This window comes from Podarcis cretensis (genome assembly GCF_951804945.1).
Source record: "Podarcis cretensis genome assembly, chromosome: 7".
NCBI lineage: Eukaryota > Metazoa > Chordata > Lepidosauria > Squamata > Lacertidae > Podarcis > Podarcis cretensis.
The window spans coordinates 47,724,126-47,743,291 of record NC_137176.1 but is presented as its reverse complement, the minus strand read 5'-3'; the positions used below and the strand labels follow the sequence as shown (position 1 = coordinate 47,743,291).

The following is a 19,166-nucleotide window of genomic DNA, read 5'->3' as shown; positions in this document are numbered from 1 at the left end:
AAGTCAGTGGTTTAAGACTGCACTGTGAAGGCCTTCGCAACAATGTCCACATCCGTGTCAGTCAGTGAAGCCCCTTTGGAACCTCAAATGTGTTCAGGTACTATCATTTTCTTAGGGTTGTTAAATAAAAGATAATAGTGGCAGGTCTGGAGGACCTGGACTGAGCTGAGAACAGGAAAAAAACCATAGGCTTTATTTTTATAATATAACATGAGGCGTGTACAGTGCTTTTTTCTTTAAAAAATGTTTAGAGGTACTCTCATTTTCCTACTCATACTGAAATACTGCCCCTCAATGAGGCCAAACTTAGATTCACAAAATGTTTAGGGGTGTGTGTATGGTTGTGTATCAACACAGCCTTACCTATGCATCCATACGGGTTTTCTCTGGCCAGATGCCAGTAAAGTGGTTTGCAAATGCTACAGGTTGGACCTTCTACATTTTGCAGACACTGGCAATCGTCCTAATGGACAAAGGGAATAATGCATATGTCATGACAGGGAGCTAAGGGTCTTGACAAACTAGTATACAGCTTTGAAATACACATAGGAAATGGGAGACGGAGAACAGTTTTACAGATGGAGAATCCAGACTTAGAATTAGTAAGTTGTCTGAAGATACACAATGGGCAGAATTCACCTAACGAGTTCCATCAGCAGAAGTCCTGCACAAGGGCTTCTGCTCATACCACAGGACTTTCCCCCTCTCCTTCCCCTGCAGCCCCTGAAATTGGCTTGGAGAACCCCCAGAGACAGCCTACAGGGAGAGGAGAGGGGAGATTGTTTCATCTGGCAAGCTGCAACGCTTGCACTGATGGGACGTTCCACCCAATACAACCCCAATACAATGGTCTGTAGCTGCTAGACTATACTAGTTTGGATCCTTGCATGGCTCAACATGTGACTGGAGGAGCTGAAGGAACCTATCCAAACTCTGAGAAAGTCCCCACCCCCACCCCGCCAACTCACAGCTGCATCCCTCCAACTTGCAGGTGTACCTTTAGAAAATGTGTTGATTTCTTCCTGCTTTTTAAATTAATATTTTTATACTGCCCATCAATAAAGTCCACTGGACAATTTACATTAAGTTATGGATCAATAAAAAAAACACACACACACACACACACACACACACACACACACAAATAAAAGATTATCAAAAACCTGTTTGAGTGGGGAACAGTATTACACCTCTTTGCTCAATGGAACTAATGATACTTGAGCAGAACAGAGGCAAATTCACTACAGAACATTTCCCTATTATGTACGTATATTGTCATCAAATCTAACAAGTAATAATATTCACACATTTGATATTAGGAGATATGACAAACATTCCATTTCTCCTACGCTTATGAACTTACCATCCCACTCCACACAGTTCCTTATCTAAAAGTTACTTACTGGAGGAGTCTCCTCTACGGTGCCTGTGACGACAACTTGCCCCATGCCCATTAACTAGCAACAGAAAAGGGTGGAGAGCCAGTCATTCAAGCCCTAGCAATGTGGCCTTGTGTTATAATTGTAGATGCCATAGTCAGGTTATTTAGCAGGATAGGTGCTAATGTGTTGCCAGTTATTTGTTTCTTTCTCCATATAAATCCACTGTTATGAAAATGAAAGTTCAATGAACTATAGCCTTTGCATGACAATTCTATTATGTAATACAATTCTATTCTGTAATACTTACAGAATAAGAATCCATGGTTCCTGCTGGGTCACATTCGTTGCTGTTTCCTGTTTACATTTAAAAAAATAAAAAACCCCATTATTTTAAAGCTATTTATTTTCAACAATCCATATAGCACTTTTTAAGTGAAGAAAGTATTCCCTGGTTACTTTACTATGCATTGAGCCTCACAACAAACATTGACAGTTTCTCTCAGATATAGTCTTAATAATATTTAAATACCTCCTTTTATGTACATACTGCATAGTGTTTTATCCTCACATTGGCCCTGTAGTCAATGTTGGTCCCATTTTACAGGTAGGAAACAGAGATGGAAAACATTAACTGAGGCCAATAACATGAGTGAGATTTCCCATTAATTTAATAAATAACACTGCCCAGTCATTGGTTTTGACTGATTTGGCCATGGCCACTGAGGGAACCTCATGACCATAGGAAAGCAGAAAGAGATGTACAGTGGTGCCTCGCAAGACGAAAAGAATCCGTTCCGGGAGTCTCTTCGTCTTGCGGTTTTTTTGTCTTGCGAAGCAAGCCCAATAGCGGCTTAGCGGATTAGCACTATTAGCAGCTTAGCGGCTTAGCGGATCAGCTGATAAGCGGCTTAGCGGCTCAGCTGTTAAGCGGCTTAGCGGCTTAGAAAAAGGGGGGGGAGGAGAAAAAAACCGCAGGAACTCGCAAGACATTTTCGTCTTGCGAAGCAAGCCCATAGGAAATTCGTTTTGCGAAGCACCTCCAAAACGGAAAACCCTTTCGTCTAGCGGATTTTCCGTCTTGCGAGGCATTCATCTCGCGGGGCACAACTGTATGTGCTTGTATCTCTGAAACTTAAATCCAGACACATTCCATTCATGGAGGATTGAGCTATAAACAACCATTAACACCTTTCCTGTGGCATCAGGACAACAGAATGCCAATTTCTCCGATGAAGCAAGATTATAGCATTTGAAACTTATTAATTTTAAAAGGCAAGTAAGAGGGGATGTAAAGGAAGTGTATAAAAGTATGCATAGAGTAGAGAAAGTGACAAAGAATAGTTTTTCTCCCTCTCTCTTAACACTAGAATGCATGGACATACAATGAAGCAGAATAATGTTGATTCAGAACAGATAAAGTACATCTTCATACAGCACATAGTGAAACGATGGAATTTGCTCCTATTAGAGGCAGCAACTTGGATGGCTTTAAAAGGGGATTTTCAAATAAATTTTATTTACTTATTTATTTAAAACATTTTTATTCCACTCTTCAGCCGAAAAATGGTTTGCAAATGTCTAAGATAAGGTAGTATGGCTTCCTTGCCTCAGTAAACTGTCCCTCTAAAACACCAAATGACATCCTTCAGGACACCTGCCACCACCTGAGCATAGCTGTCAACTTTTCCCTTTTCTTGCGAGGAATCCTATTCGGAATAAGGGAATTTCCCTTTAAAAAGGGAAAAGTTGACAGCTATGCACCTGAGCTCTAAGATCTAAGCATCTTACAATTAGCAATGGCAGCCTAAACAAGTAATTAGCTTCACAATGAGGGCAAAACTTCTCCAACTCCCCTGATCGCATACAATTTTCTGCTTCTACAATATCGCCATCAATAGATGTGTCTTGGTAATTATTACCTTGGCAATGAGGAAAACTGTTGGCTGCTGAGAGACATCTGTGACACTGTTGTCCTGTAAAGCCTGGTTGACACTCACACTGGCCTGTGACTGCATCACATGTGCCCTGGTAGGAGCCATGGGTCGAGCACTGACAAGCTGATCAAAGGTGTTAATTTTATAAGGACACCAGGTTTCATATTACTACACACACATATATACACACACATGGATAAAAGTTTGGAGACATGCTCTGGCAAGCAGCTGCTTCTTTGTGGATTGATACATTCCATGCTTCTCCTTTTAGAGAGAGATATGTAACTTGGGGTCAGAGGTCTTATTCATCCTCCTTCTCCTCATGTAGCCCCTAGCTATGTTGGCAATCTCTCTGAGGACACCAAGCCAGAGAGCAGAGGCTCCCTCAACTGAACGAGAAGAGCCATATTTTCCTCTAGTCTTCATGCCTCCATTCAAGCACTTTGGGCATTGAGCAAAAAACAAAAGGCCTCACAAGTTGGTGGAATTCTACAAATATAACACACTGAAATCATCAGCTTCTGAAGTCCACTGACGCAAACGCTTTCAAATCTTGCAAAATTTCTGTTGCAAAAAGTTAATTTTCACAACAAATGTCAAGACGCGGATCCTCTAGTTCTATACTGAACAATACAGTGCTGAAATCTGCAATTTTGAATACAGGCCTGTTTCTCTATCACCACCCCACCACCCCGCTTTCAGTTAATCTGAGGACAGGAGTTGTTTGAAGCAAAGAGCATGGAAAACATGTTCTCTGCTTACTGTGTAGGTTGTCTGGAATTCTGTCAGCTGCACAGCTACTATACTGTTCTTAGTTATGCAGCCTTTGCCAAGTTGGTGCCCTCTGGATGTTTATTATATTATTATCTACATCTCTATCCTTCCCTTCCTCTCAAAACAGCACTGGCAGCCAACAACAAAGCAGCAGAATGGTGCAATAAAAATCAATAAATTAAAACCTCAAGGACATCTAAAAACATTTTAAAACAGTCACATATCCTCACACCTCATCATTTTAAGGTTGCCAGGAACAGCCTCTTTCAGTCATCAAATGCCTGGGTGAACAGGAATGTTTTTAAATTCCTCCTAAACGCTGATAATGAGGTAGGAAGACACACTTCATCAGAGAGGGCATTCTACAACCAATGAACTGCCAATGAGAAGGCCCAAGCAGGGGTCAGGGCCAACCAAGCATACTGGTTGGGACTAATGGCAATAGTAGTTCAAGACATCTTTGAGGGCACCAGGCTGGGGAAGGGTAAGTGAGCATCACCTTCAGAAAGTCACAAAGATGTGTATTCTACCCAAGCTAAAGTTGCTGGGCACACAAACAAAATGTTTGCAATATATTGAGCCAGTCTGGTGGTCCTTATGCAATCGAGGGTCAATTTACACTTGAAATTTGTCACGTAGCTTCCCCTTGTGCAGCTGGTTTTTTAAACAAATAAAAAGCTGGTGCAACAGTGAGAGGGTGACCAAGATCAGAATCATGGCACAGGGGCAATAATCCTTTGCCTCCAGTCAAAATGCTCCTCCCACCCACATGCCTGTTAGAAACAGTTTACTCCTAAGTGGCAGCTCCCCTCTAGAGGTAGGGATAGGGAAACGTTTTTGGCTCTGTGGGCCAAATCCCTTATCAGAACTTAGCATCGCAAGCTGAATTTTGACAGGTGGGCAGGGCAACCCACCTGTCAATCACATGACATCATTTTTCTTAAATACATCTAGTAGACTAAAACAGTTTTGCTTCTGAGAAGAGAAGACTCCCTGGAGAAGACCCTGATGTTGGGAAAGATGGAGGGCACAAGGAGAAGGGGGCGACAGAGGACGAGATGGTTGGATAGTGTTTTCGAGGTTACCAGCATGAGTCTGACCAAGCTGCGGGGGGCAGTGGAGGACAGGAGTGCCTGGCGTTCTCTGGTCCATGGGGTCACGAAGAGTCGGACACGACTAAACGACTAAACAACAAAAATAGTAATACGTTGTTAAATCAAAGTTCATATCTGAGAAAGAAACTTGATTGGTTACTTACGCAAACAATTGGGATAGTTATAGTAGCCAGGAGCACACTGGCTGCATTTTGGCCCAGCATAGTTTGTATGGCAATGACAATGTCCCAAAGAGCCACATGTGTTGCTCACAGACCCAGATGTATCACAGTTGCATTCTGTAAAGGGGGAGAGAATAAGAAACCATGACATTGTTGCTTGTTAGTTCTCTTTAAGTTAGAAGTTCTTGGCCATTTTTGGCCTGTGGGCACATTTGAAAACCTAAAAGATTGTTGTGGGCACCACAGAATGCTGATTTCATAGAAGGAAAACTGGTGATGCTCAGGATTCCCCCCCCCCCACAAAAACCCACTTATACTCAGTAAAGCAGGCAACCTCCCTGACTTTAAGAAGCTAGCAACCCCTCCAAAACAAAAATTATTTGAAAAAACATTGAGAGGGACAGGTGGTTTTGGATGGTACCTAGAAGAATGTCTTGGGGTTCTGTGGTGCTCACAGGTGCTACACTGGGGACCCCAGATTTTAATCATAATTTTTATCCCCCAAAGCAAATGTCAAGAGATGGCAGTAAAAATCCTAATGTTAGGAGGAGGGAGGGAGGGAAGGACCTTCAGTGAAAGGAAAAAAATATGTTTTTCTTGGCACGTCAATATTTAAAATTGTGTCAACATTTATTTAAAAAATAATAATTCGACTAATTTCAAGCTGCAAACCCTGAAGTTTTCCAGTGGACACTAATGAACCATAGCCAAATAATAATCGCTATGCCTTTTTGTCCGTAAAGTTAGAGAGATGGCTCTAGCATTAGGCAGAATGAGGTGGCTACCTCAGGAGGATGCTTTTGCATGCTATGAAAGAGCAATAAATTATTGGCTATTTAATTTAGTGTTGTCACATTTTCACTGACAGGGAGGGGAAGAGGTGGCTGTGGGATATTCTGCCTCAGGCATGAAAACGACTTGACCTGGCTTTGGTACTATGAACCTTGACTTGGGAAGGTGGGTGCAGAAGGCAACATGTGCTGCTCTCCCTTAGGCAGCAAAATGTATGAGGTCCACTTTATAACTGACATGTCTGTGGACCAAGCAGGATGAAATGAAGCTATCCTTAGTTAAGAGTTTGTGGTATTGCTGGACGATACCCTTATAGTACTAATTCCCTGAGCCTTGCAGCCGATTACTAAATATGCCTCTTTTTTTTGCAGTGTCAGCTATTAGCATAACCATCTGACATTCCGTGAGCATTTAAAAAATGCTGATCAGTCTAAACTCTGCAAAAGCAAACTGACAGATTAATGGCTGCTTAGAGCCAAAAGTAATGCATTTATTATGCATATGCATTGGCTTGTGGTACAATATGAGATTTAACAAACTACTGTTGCTACTTCACTTCACTTTTTAAAAAGTTCTTTATGCACCTCCAGCTGTGAGCTACTATCTGAAGATGCCCAGAGGGAGGGCAGGAATCCAAAGTAGATGCCTCTTAAGATACATTGTAACCTAATCCCCTTTTAAATATATCAGAATCGTTATTGAATTTGGCTTCAATATGGAATTTAGTTCAGATTTCTCAGCTCCATCTTGAACAAATTATCTGGGACGTTATTAGACTGTATGGTGAATTCTGATGTTCTAAGCCTCATTAGGTCCTCATGGATAATTACTTAGCTGGAGGCTTTTGCTGCAAAAAAAAAAGGGTGCCCTCAAAATGACATACTGGCCTGATTCAGGCATAAGGCTGAGCCCAGCCATGGGTTGGCATAAAGAAGTAAATATGAAAGCTCCCAGTGAGAAGATAATGGGCCCTCTGCTCCCAATTGCTGTTGTGCTGCTGTCCAAACCTGGTCTTGTGATTTTCTAGCCCCTGAATAAACCATAGAACAAACCTTTTGTTTTTTATGGTGTAAGCTAAACCGTGGGCCAGGGTTTTGACAAAGTGGTAAACCAAACTATAGCTTGGCACACAGCAATGTGTGCAGGAGCAAAAGTAGAGGAAGTGGTCACGATCTTCTTATTGCAGGTTTTCTTAACATTATGTGCAAATGGGATCACTGATTAGTTCCATGTAACAGAAAACATCCCCCCCCCACTCCCCAGTACTTCAGGTGCTTTAGTAAGGGCTCTTGCACTGTCAAATCAGTTTTCTGAGCATTTTCAAATAAAAATGGCTCCACTTAAATCAATATAATGGAGAGTTTTTCATCAATTTTAATGGCTATGGATTTAATGTCTCCCACATAAATCTCAACTCTTATATTTTGGGATTTTAACATTTCCCTTCCGATCTATTTAGCTTTCATAAGATGTTTTCCTTTCTTTGGCTGCCTTTTGTGAGCCCCTCTCACCTGGGCCTCATGTCAACTTTTTAAAGCCCAACATGTCAACCAAGCCAATTTGAGGTACATTTTCTTAACAAAGCCATGAACTGACTCATTTCCAATGAAACATTCTTCCATGCCAACTGAAGGATATAAGTTGTGGTTTTCATTAAATCATTTGTATGTCTTCCCGGTCCAGCAATATCAAACTCTTTTGCTGTGTCGTCTCAATCCAGCATTTTGCAATAAGTGGAGAACTTTTTCAAAGTTCATAATATTTTCCAGTGTCGCATTCAGGAAGGGGCAAGCATTCTGCACTCCTGTGAACGTAGTGCTGTTTATATTTTATTTTGCCTTTATTTTCCATCACTATCCAATTACTGGGTCATGTGATAAGAAGAAATTGTCACACAGTCATGTGACACATTGCATCGTGACACCGCAATACATAATGTATGGGGAGGAATTATAGTACAGTAATTGCTTAGCGGGATGCGGGTGGTGCTGTGGTCTAAACCACTGAGCCTCTTGGGCTTGCGGGTCAGAAGGTTAGCAGTTCGAATCCCCGCAACGGGTTGAGCTCCCGTTGCTCTATCCCAGCTCCTGCCAACCTAGCAGTTCGAAAGCACGCCAGTGCAAGTAGATAAATAGGTACTACTACAGTGGGAAGGTAAACAGTGTTTCCATGAGCTCTGGTTTCCATCACCGTGTTCCATTGCAACAGAAGCAGTTTAGTCATGCTGGCCACATGACCCAGAAAGCTGTCTGTGGACAAACGCCAGCTCCCTTGGCCTGAAAGCAAGATGAGCGCCGCAACACCATGGTCGCCTTTGACTGGACTTTACCATCCAGGGGTCCTTAGCCTTACAGTACAGTGGCACAACACATGCTTTGCAGTTCCAGGTGCAACTCCTAGCCTCTTTAGTTACAGGATCTTAGCTGACATGCTGGGGGAAACCTTGACTGAGACCCTGGAGAATGCCTGCCAATGAGAGTGGATAGCACCTAACACTGCAATCCTATACAACTCTATTCAAAAGTAAGCCCCATTGAGTAAGCCCCATTGAATTCAGTGGGACTTACTCCCAGGTGTGTATAGGATTGCAGCCTAAAGGACCCATTGCTTTACTCAGCGTAAGGCTGTTTCTAATATCTCAATATGCTTCCCTCCCAATTCTCAAAACATAAGGATGCAGCCTAGTGGGTTTTCCCATCTCTCTTTCCCCCCCATCCCCTAGCCAACATGTCATTTTATAGAACACTGGGACAGCCTTCATCTCTTTCAACAAATTTAAATCAGCAATCCAAAAGGAACACACGACTGTACGCATTTTCAAGTTTGATGTCCCCCTGACCAGATCAATGCATTTAGATTTATTTATTTGTTTATTTTACCTTGACAGAAGGGGAAGGAATAGTATCCAGGCTGGCAGGCGTTGCACTGAAAGCCATCTACGCCAACACGGCAAAGGCATCTTCCAAGGAAGTCACATATTTCAGGGAGGGTGCCAGCTAAATTGCACTCACACACTGCCAGGGGAAGACAGGGCACTTTCAGAAGTGATTCTGATAGAAGCAACACACTTCACACACATCAGAAGCTAAATTACCTACAGGATTGTAGTGAAAATTATCCCCCCTCCCACCATTTGCTAGTTCACAGTTTGACATGCAGGTCATAAAATAGTTGATTCTAAAGAAAGCTAATTATTTATGCCACTGTGGAAATCTGATTAACTTGAACTGCACTGAACACTCACAAGTTCCATAACTAGGTCAACATGCTCCTTCCCCAAGCCTGTTGGAAGTGATATTTATTTTTTCTTCATTGTCTGATTTTTTTAAGACAGATATGGAACATGTGGCCTTCCCGAGGTTGTTAGACTCCAACTCCCATCATCCCCAGGCAGCATGGCCAAGGATCAGAGATTATGGGCAACATCGGGGGGACCGCAGGTCCCCTATCTGTGATCTAATAAGTTCCCAAGGTGGCTAACAAAAACGCAACACAAATACTGTATAAAAATAAGCCAAAACTATGATTACTTACTTTGACAGAAAGGGTAATGGAAATAGCCTACAGCACAGCTATCACAGGCAATTCCTTGAAATCCTTCACGGCATTGGCACTGTCCTGTTCGTCTGTCGCATTCACGATCACCTAATGCACCTGAGCCATGGCACTGGCAAGCTAGGGACATTTTTAACAAGTTAATAGTCTTGAAATTCAAACGTATTTGGATGGGGGGGGTTTAAAATTGCATTGCATTTGATTTTGGCATCTGTCAGCAGAATCAGAATCAGAGAACTTACATTGACAACGTGGCCCAAAAAATCCTGGCTTGCAGCCTCCTAATGCAGAAAGACAGAATGACGCCGTGGAATTAACAGAACAAGCAAAGGAAACCCTCAAATGTAGCAAATCTATTAGTTGCTAAAGAACGTTATTAAAGGATAAGCCCTGCTTTGCTGATTTCCAGCTGCAGGAATTGAGGAAGCCAGGAAGCTTTTCAATGCTAAGAAACAGACAGGTCTTGTGATGGATGAATTCTTGACCAGCAGAAGTCAACTTACTTTGTAAGTGGACATACACACACATATTAAACCTATTTTTCTCTTCTTTTTTAAAAAGTAGTATTTATTAAGCTTTTAAAACAAGCACGTACAGTTCCAAATGTTGGCATTGTTCAAATGTAAGAAGCTATGCAGTGTTGTTTTTCTGATTGGTAGTGGCTCTCCAGCATCTCAGGCAGAGATCTTTCACATCACCCTGCTACCTGACTCTTTGTTAATGGAAATGTCAGGGATTGAACCTGGGACTTTTTGCATGCAAAACATGGGTTCCTTCTCTCAACGGAGAATGAAGTGAATCATTGTGATGCACTGTCTGCCTTTGGTCATGTCCACACCATACATTTAAAGCACTCTTATACCATTTTGACAGCCATGGTTTTCTTCAATGAAATCCGGGGACTGGAGCTTGTTAAGGGGGCTGGGAATTGTAGCTCTCTGTGGGATCCTGTAACAACCCTCAACACCCTTATAAACTAGGATTCTTTGGAGGAATCCTTTAAAAACATGCATTACTCAAAGTAAGCCCCACTGGGCTTAAGTGACAAGGCCCCACTGAGCTCAAGGCCTCAATCCTATGCATACTTACTTGGGATTATACTCCTGAGTAAGTATGCATAAGATTGAGGCGTTGAAGCCTCTTTCTCTCATCCCAGCACAGACGTCAAGCAAGCTGCCAGAGGACGGACAGAGCAATCAGTCCCTCTCTGGGCAGTGTGCTGCATGGAAAAGAAGAATGAGGCAAAGAGAAAGGAGAATAGTGGGTGGCATAAAGAGAGGGAGAAAATGAGGTGGCAGTAAGAGAGAAAAAGGACACCAACCAAAGGAGGAAGGCACTCACAGGTTTTAATCCAAAGACGAAGCACATTCATACTAACAATTTCTGAACATCAACATGCAAACCAGCCTCAGAAAGAAAAACTCATATGCTACTTGAGCAAACCCACCCTCAGATTAACTATATTTATCGGGATTGTGCCCATGATGGATACTGGGTCATTAAATTATAAAAATGCAAACACAACAGAAAAAGATCACTTGCCAGCTATATGACCAGCTGAAGGGTCTTCTGGACTTGGAGTAACAGGATAAACAGGATTCCCTTTCAAGAGGGGTGGAAAAGAAGACGACTTTCAGAAAATACCTAGTACATTTTACTTACTTACTACATTTATACATCGCTCTTCTACCCAAAGCACTCAATGTGCTTCACTGTTTAAAACAATTACTTATAATTTCATAAATATGAAACAATGGCTCAGGATCGCATTATCTCAAGGACCACCTGTCCCCATATGAATTGACCCAGACCCAGTGATCATCATTAAGCCCTTCTTCGTGGGCCTCTTCTACAAGAGGTCCGGAGGATGGCAACGTGAGAGTGGGCCTTTTCTGCAGTGGCTCCCCATTTGTGGAATGCTCTCCCCAGGGACATTCAGCTGACACCTTCATTACGCTGCATCTTTAGGTGCCAGGGAAAAACCTTCCTCTTCAACCAGGCCTTTGGCTGATTAACATTCTATGACCTTTTAAATGTGTTTGGGGTGGTGGTTATGGGTTTATTTTGTCCTTGTCCTTGTTCTTATTATGAATTTTGTGTTGTGAATCACCTTGTAACCTTTGGGTGAAGGGCGGTATACAAATTTAATACAACAATAATAAAATGAATCATGACAATTACTTGAGACAATTCCAGAAGACGTGGGGGAGGGATGTGAGTTGGTGCATCCTGGCTGGCAGAGAGTTTCTCACTGTGTCTCACCCCTTCCTCTGATACACCGTATTTTTCGCTCCATAAGACACACTTTTTCCCTCCTAAAAAGTAAGGGGAAATGTGTGTGCATCTTATGGAGTGAATGCAGGGGGGAAGCAGGCAGGAAAAGCCCCCAAGAGCTGCACACAAGCTCTGCGCAGCTCTTGTGGGCTTTTCCCCAGGAGGGAGAAGGGACTGACGTGGCCAGTCAGTCCCTTCTCCCTCCTCGTAGGAAAGCCCGCAGGAGCCGTGCGCTCCTTAAAGGGTGCACGGCTCCTGTGGGCTTTTGCAGGAGGTGGGGGAATTTCCATAGCTGCACGCAGCCTCTCATGGCCGGAGAGGCTGCGCATGGCTAAAGAAGCCAAGACAGCAAGCGCGATCCATCCCACTCGCTGTCTTGGCTTCTGCCATAGCCGCGCGCAGCCTCTCCCAGTCGGAGGGGCTGCGCAAGGCTAAAGAAGCCAAGAAAGCGAGTGGGATGGATCGCGCTTGCTGTCTTGGCTTCTTTAGCCTTGCGCAGCCTCTCCCGGCTGGAGAGGTTGCGCGTGGCTAAAGAGGATGAATCTTGCTCGCTGTCTTGGCTTCTTTGCTCTTTGGGGCTGGGGGGAGGAATAATATTTTTTTTCTTGATTTCCCCCTCTAAAAACTAGGTGCGCCTTATGGTCTGGTGCACCTTACGGATCGAAAAATACGGTAATATAGGAAGCTGCCTTACTCAGAACCAGACCACTGGTTCATAGCTCACAATTGTCTACACTCTCCAGCATCTCTCCAGGGTGACAAATAGGAGACATTCTCAGTCCTATCTGAAGATGCCAACAACTGAACCTGGGACTTTCTGCATGTAAAGCAGATAACTCTGTCATTGAGCTACAGCCCTTCCCAGATATTACATGCATGGAGCTGCATAGACTTGTTGGGATTAGGAAGGTGGGGCAATGGCTGAAAACAAAATCTTTTGCTTCTTACCTTCCTTTTTTCTTTTGACTAACTCTGGCTCCTCACTTGCCAACATTCTTTGTCATTCTTCCTCCTCCCAAATCCCCCTCCTGACATGTCATCTTTACCTCTCTTCTCCCCACCCTCCATACCTCCCTTGGCCTTACATTCTCCCTTAACCAAATCTTCTTCCCCTTCCCTCACTCAAAACATCTCTCTGGCTTACTTCCCCTACCCTTGCTCCGATCAGTGCCCTGTCCTGGCCCTCCCCATCTGAAGAAGAACTTGAGCTCACAAATGGTTCTGCCAAAGGCTTTCATTTTCAGATTAGATCAATGCATGAGGCGTATTACAGGTCACAGGAATCTGCAGGTACATGGGAGTTTAAATATAGGGCTATGTGCCAGCTAAGGCATTGATGCAACAAGCAACATGCCCTTAGTGGCAAGCAGCAGCTGGAGTCCTGAGACTTGGCAAGCAAGCAGGCACTACTTGAGGTGGGCTGGCCTTGTTCCAAGGTGACAGAGGCAGCGACACAGCTAACATGGCATCAGACTTACTGCTAGCCACCTCCCCAGAAGGGGGTGGAGTCTTGAGTGACAGGACGAACCACCAAAGGACTAGGCATCTCTTGAGGGAGAAGAGTAGAAGGCTCCTCCATCCATCTACTTGGGCCCTCCCCAGTGTCCCCCAAGATGCTGTGTCCCTCCTTGAAATTCAGATACATTTTATACCCCAGAATTAATGATGATCATAGGGACCCTCCATGAGGTCTTCTAGTGCCCATTCTTCAAGCTCCTCCAACTCTTCCTCCATGTCTGACCACTCCCTCCATGATACCCCTAAGGGACTCAGGACACCCTCTTTTGCCCACATCTCTCCCTGGACCACCTTCTCTTGCAATCAACCCCTTGCTCTTCTTCACCCAGTTCTCTTCTTCTCCACTCTTTATTTCACCCCAATCCACCCTGTCCTTCATCCTTCCTCCTCACCTTCCTCTGTTACAGAGAACTGAGTGAAATGATGCATTTAAAAGAGATTTCCCTTGTGCTGGTAGACCTTTGGAATGCTTCAATGGCCACCTGCTTCCTTTCCTCTAGCTATTTTCTGCATTTTTCTGCAAACCATCCACCCACCCCCACCCCCGTCATGTTTAGGTATGTAGACACATTGCAGCTTTAGAAAGAGAATTCTATATACCATGACCTTTGACACTAGACTAAGATGTATATTTTTAGGACCAATCCTATTTTTCTGATTGTAAATTGTTTTCAACTGTTTTTAATGTTGTATTTTAAATTGTTGTACGCTGCCCTGTGACCTTGGGGTTAATCGCACATCATCATTATCATCATCATCTCATTATTTTCTAAGGGCTGTGTTCTATAAGTAACAGTAGCCTGAAACACAACTGAAATATTACGCAGTATTGGAATGGAAACAAAGAAAACAGGGTTGGGGAGGGGCAGAAACACTCAGCCAGAGAAAACATGTTTAAAAATAGAAGTTGCAGATGATGTCTGCTTCCCAACCCATGAGCCAACCAGTCACAGAGATATATAACAACATGTTTTGTTAGTAGAATTCAGCTTTATCTCACGTTTATGACGGCTGCTTCCATCTATGTTTCATTGCAAAACCCAGAATATTTATTTCCTTGTCTTTTTTTGCAGTATAACTTTTACTTACTGGTGACTTTTGGGGAAATATGATGGGAACAAATGCATGTGTAGGGGGGATATTTAATGAGACAGGACAAAAATGCAGAGCTGTGTGTTGATATATGGATACTCACCATAGCAGAAGGGGAAGCTATGGTATCCTTCAGCGCACCGGTCACAGGTCTCACCCTGATAATTCAACTTGCAGTAACAGCGACCAGATCCTTCCTCACAGCCATCAGAATGTTCTGAGTTACAGCTGCAGGCTGTATATAAAACAATATCAGTCCCAAATCTTTCTTCAGCTTGAATTTATTTACTTCCTATTAAAATTAAAGGAATGTCCCCTGCACTTGGGCTACTTCCTGGTTTAGATAGCGCTGTTGCAATAATCCTTTCCATCTTTAAAGTGCTGTGAGAATCAGTATTACCTCTTTTGATCTCACACCAAAAACACAATAACATGACATGGGCAAAATCTATCTGAGCATTTCTCAAGCATATACAGCAAAAAAATTTTTTTTTTAAAAAAAATGGTTCCTATACCTTTACGGTTTGCATGGCAGGGAGAAGCTGTTCTTGCAGCGTGAACTACGCTTAGAATCAGAGAAACTCTAGGGCAGTAGAAATATATTGACTTCACATTCTAAAATATATTGGCATTAACTTCTCATTTTCTTATGAAATTGGAAGGTAGAGTGGAAACAAGGTCATCCTCCCCATGAGGTGGGGTGAGGCAGCCACCTCAAACAGTGAAAGCAGCCTGCCCCTGCTGACAGGGCCCCCGCTGACAGAAGAAAATCACCGCTGCCAGCAACACCAGTTTCCAGCGACATCTCACAAGATTTCAGCATGATTTCGCTGGAAGCCAGTGCCACTGCTTGCACTTCACAGGTGCCACCATGCAGCACCAGAGAAGAGAGACTTGCGGGGAGGCAGGATTCCAGCGGGGCAGCATATTCCAGCTTTGCCTAAAGCATCAAAATGGGATGCACTGCCTCCGGGTGGAAATCATTAGGGGGAAAAGCAAGAGGGAAAGAACATACGTATACATCCATATGTTGCTGTCACTGGAACACCATAAGGACGGTAGAAGCCCTTCAAGCATTTCTCACAGTTTACACCGGCTGTGTTGTGCTATGCAGAATAAAATAAGGAAAAAAGGTGACACGAGAAAAAGAACAGCTAAGCAAGGAAAGAACTGAATGTGGGTGTTTGAAAATATGTTACTATGGCCAAGGAAGAATGTTAATGTGGTAGAAATGCAGTGCATTCTGGGTTTCTTGGGGGGGGGTTCTTTTGCATGCTGTCAGAAGCTAAGGAGTTAGAACCCACAGCTCTGGGTACAGTTACCCTATGCGATGACCCTGAAGTAGCACCTGAAGTAGCTAGGCCCACTCAGAATGTCTCTTGGCTTATTCCCTCGTTTGACTTCCTGACTCAAACTCCTAGTCTAACTCCCAACTTAACTCCCTTCTCTTGGACTCCTCCCTCCAACTTGACAGCTTCTATGACTCAACCTGGCATGTGCAGTCGTACCTTGGTTTTCAAACGCCTTGGGAGTTGAATGTTTTGGCTCCTGAACGATCGAAAACTGGAAGTGATCGTTCCAGTTTTTGAACATTCTTTGGAACCCAAATATCTGACGCAACTTCCACGGCATCCAATTGGCTACAGGAAGCCGCGCCTTGGTTCCCAAAGTCGCACAGACTTCCGGAATGGATTCTGTTTGACTTCCGAGGTACCACTGTATTGACAAATGCCCTATATGATCAACATCTAGTGAAATTAATGCCATCTTATATGAAAGACTGACTTCATGGCTGACTTGACCATTAAATTACTTTTATTAAATACAGTGGTACCTCAGTTTACAAACTTAATTCGTTCTGGAAGTCCATTGTTAAACCAAAGCATTCTTAAACCGAGGCTCGCTTTCCCTACTGAGGCCTCCTGCCGCTGGTGCCCTTCCACCGTTCGGCTTCCGTGGCAAAGTTCACTAACCGGAACACCTACTTCCGGTTTTGCAGAGTTTGTTCACCGAATAGTTCATTAACAGGGCTGTTTGTAGACGGAGGTACCACTGCATAAGAGAACATTCACTTTGGCTCTCCTTTAATTTACATCAAAAGGGAAAGCCAGTAACAAAGTTATCTGATTTCCATATGTTGCAACACACACACACACACAGTTCATTTCAAATGCAATTGGATGAAATGTGTTTTTTTAAAAACGGAAAATGTAACACCAACTTATTTGGATAGCAGAGTTATTTAAAACTTTGTGATCATGAAAGATTAGATCTACAGCAAGGGAATGACATCTGTGTAACAGTAACTCACTGCCTGACACAGAGAACAAAGCATACATAATATCATTATTTTGCAAAGAAACAGACTCTGTACACCATGTCCCAGTTTTCTTCAGTTGGTCATTTATGCAAAACTTTATAATTGTGTTTCTGTGATACAAATTGCAAAAGGGTAAGCCCAATACCTATGCCTTTTTTAGGATGGAAAAATTATAATTAGATTTCATGGCTAAGCAATTTCATGCAGCTTAATTTCCACAAAATCAAATTATGGACAATCAACATCAATTGCAACAGACAGCTTTTTTTTTTTTTAAGATACCAGTCATTTTCCTTGCTTTGATGATGTTCAGAAAAGATGCTTAGCTAACATATTCTTTCATGGGCAAAAGTGCAAAGAGGAAACGACACAGAAATGTCAATCTGGAAACAAAGAGTTTCCCTCTTTCCCTTAAAAAATATTTTTTCTTTGATTTACATCCAGCTACATGTGAAACAAATACTGCTTTCAGTTTTAGCATGATGGTTGCACTGGATGTTTCCTATGACCCCAGGTCTCAAGTGGAAGGCTAGCTGTCCTCTGAAGCAGTTGCTAGGGAAGAATGGGTTCTGCATCAGTTCTGCACTGCCCGCCCAGTTCTGAACATGGTTTGACTTCTTCAGCTACCCAAGCAATGGCCTGCTTCCCCCACTAGTATGACTGCATTGACCGATGGGATACATTTGTAGTTTCCCAACAGGCTTTTGGGCCTCCTAGGGATCACCAAGACTACATTAGCAACAGAGCAGCTGTGCTGCCTGTGATGACCCTCCAATCAGCATCCTAAACATGTGGATGATGGATGACCAGCGCTGATTTGATGTGTTTTTCCACTGATAAACAGTATCCAAAGTATCTGATTTAAATGGCAAAAGTCATCCTGCAAATAGTCTGGAGAAATGTCTCAAAATATCTCTCTTGCATCATTTCACCTTCATTACTCACAGTCTCTTTAAAAAACATATGCATATATTATTTCAAGCATGTATTATTTCAGTCAGAGGTTTTGGGATGAATAAGATGAAGTATCCTATACTTGGTACAACACTTTTACTTCAAGTGGTGTTCCAAGCACAAAGTACTTCATCTTATTCATCTCAAAAGCCTTCTATTCAGAAGCTTAAAAAACAAAGTTCACAACACAATCACACACACACACACACACACACAGAGAGAGAGAGAGAGAAGTAAGTCCCACTCAATTCAATGAGGCTAGTTCCCAGGTGAGTGGACATTGGATTGCAGCCTTATATGACTATCTCATACTCATTTACGTGGTAATGAGCCCCAATTAACTCAGTGGGACTTCTGCGGAAACATGCTTAGAATTGCACTGTCAATCTTTCATTACTGAAGTTTATATATCAAGCAACCAGTGATTTGGGCTATCTCCTCTTTTGGAACATTTGTAGAAAAGATTGTGATGGATAGGATAAGAAAATGTATTACATGGTTTCAAGACAGAGAGGAATGAAATAAACACTTTAATAAGGGGAGTTTTACCTGACAGTTGATGCAGACCCCTCCACCTTGATACTGTCCATAAAGATTTAAGCTCTCTCCACGTTGCTCAACTTCAGGATCATAATAGCAGTCCATGGCATGTCCATGGCAGTTGCAGGCTGAGAGAGAGATGATAAGTTTCATTACAACCATCAGGCAAATGAGCAATGGAACACAGAGAAGAAGAAAAGAACCTCTAATTTCCATATGTCATGAAATGAGTTTTTCCATCAGATGCAGCAAGGTCGTCACAGTCTGTTCAGTCCAGCACTGTTCAGACTGAGAACTGTCATTCTGGGGGACATACAGAGGGCATTGTAAGACTGAAAAAGCTGCAAATTCACAGGGCATTTTTTAGCAATACTTTCCAAGCACACAAATGGGGCCAAAATTGCTTCTGAAGAAGCAAGGACTATCTCAACCAATTTTTTGCCAGATATCTGGCCTTGACATTGTTCCAAGTCAGAGCAGATGGGAAGAAGGGCAGGGAGTCAATCACTTCAGCATCCAAGCATGACCTGGAAATACCTGGTTGCACTGGAGCTCTTAACAATATAGGATGGTGTCATATTATTTACTTATTCACAGCCTATCTGTTGCATAAAAGATAGGCTATCATGTGGGATTCAGATACTGTTTGGTCTGACATGCCTAGTTTCATCCAAAGGTTTTTGCAATGTTTGTCACTTTCAAGCTTCACAATATAGGCCGATTGGCCTGAAATGTTTGTACATTGATTTTCGTCA

General features: G+C 42.8%; 1 protein-coding gene across 1 annotated transcript in view; it reads right to left on the bottom strand.

Annotated features, from left to right (window-relative positions):
* Nucleotides 1–19,166, bottom strand: part of LAMA3 (laminin subunit alpha 3) — a 130,540-nt gene that overhangs the window by 85,841 nt on the left and 25,533 nt on the right. Inside the window, exons 8-18 of the mRNA XM_079982598.1 lie at nucleotides 18,421–18,539; nucleotides 15,613–15,703; nucleotides 14,701–14,832; nucleotides 11,256–11,315; nucleotides 9,956–9,994; nucleotides 9,693–9,833; nucleotides 9,038–9,172; nucleotides 5,349–5,483; nucleotides 3,302–3,439; nucleotides 1,690–1,736; nucleotides 364–463 (exon numbers count right to left, since the gene is read on the bottom strand). Of these exons, the coding sequence (XP_079838724.1) occupies nucleotides 364–463; nucleotides 1,690–1,736; nucleotides 3,302–3,439; nucleotides 5,349–5,483; nucleotides 9,038–9,172; nucleotides 9,693–9,833; nucleotides 9,956–9,994; nucleotides 11,256–11,315; nucleotides 14,701–14,832; nucleotides 15,613–15,703; nucleotides 18,421–18,539 (1,137 nt within the window). The remainder of the gene's footprint in view (nucleotides 1–363; nucleotides 464–1,689; nucleotides 1,737–3,301; nucleotides 3,440–5,348; nucleotides 5,484–9,037; nucleotides 9,173–9,692; nucleotides 9,834–9,955; nucleotides 9,995–11,255; nucleotides 11,316–14,700; nucleotides 14,833–15,612; nucleotides 15,704–18,420; nucleotides 18,540–19,166) is intronic.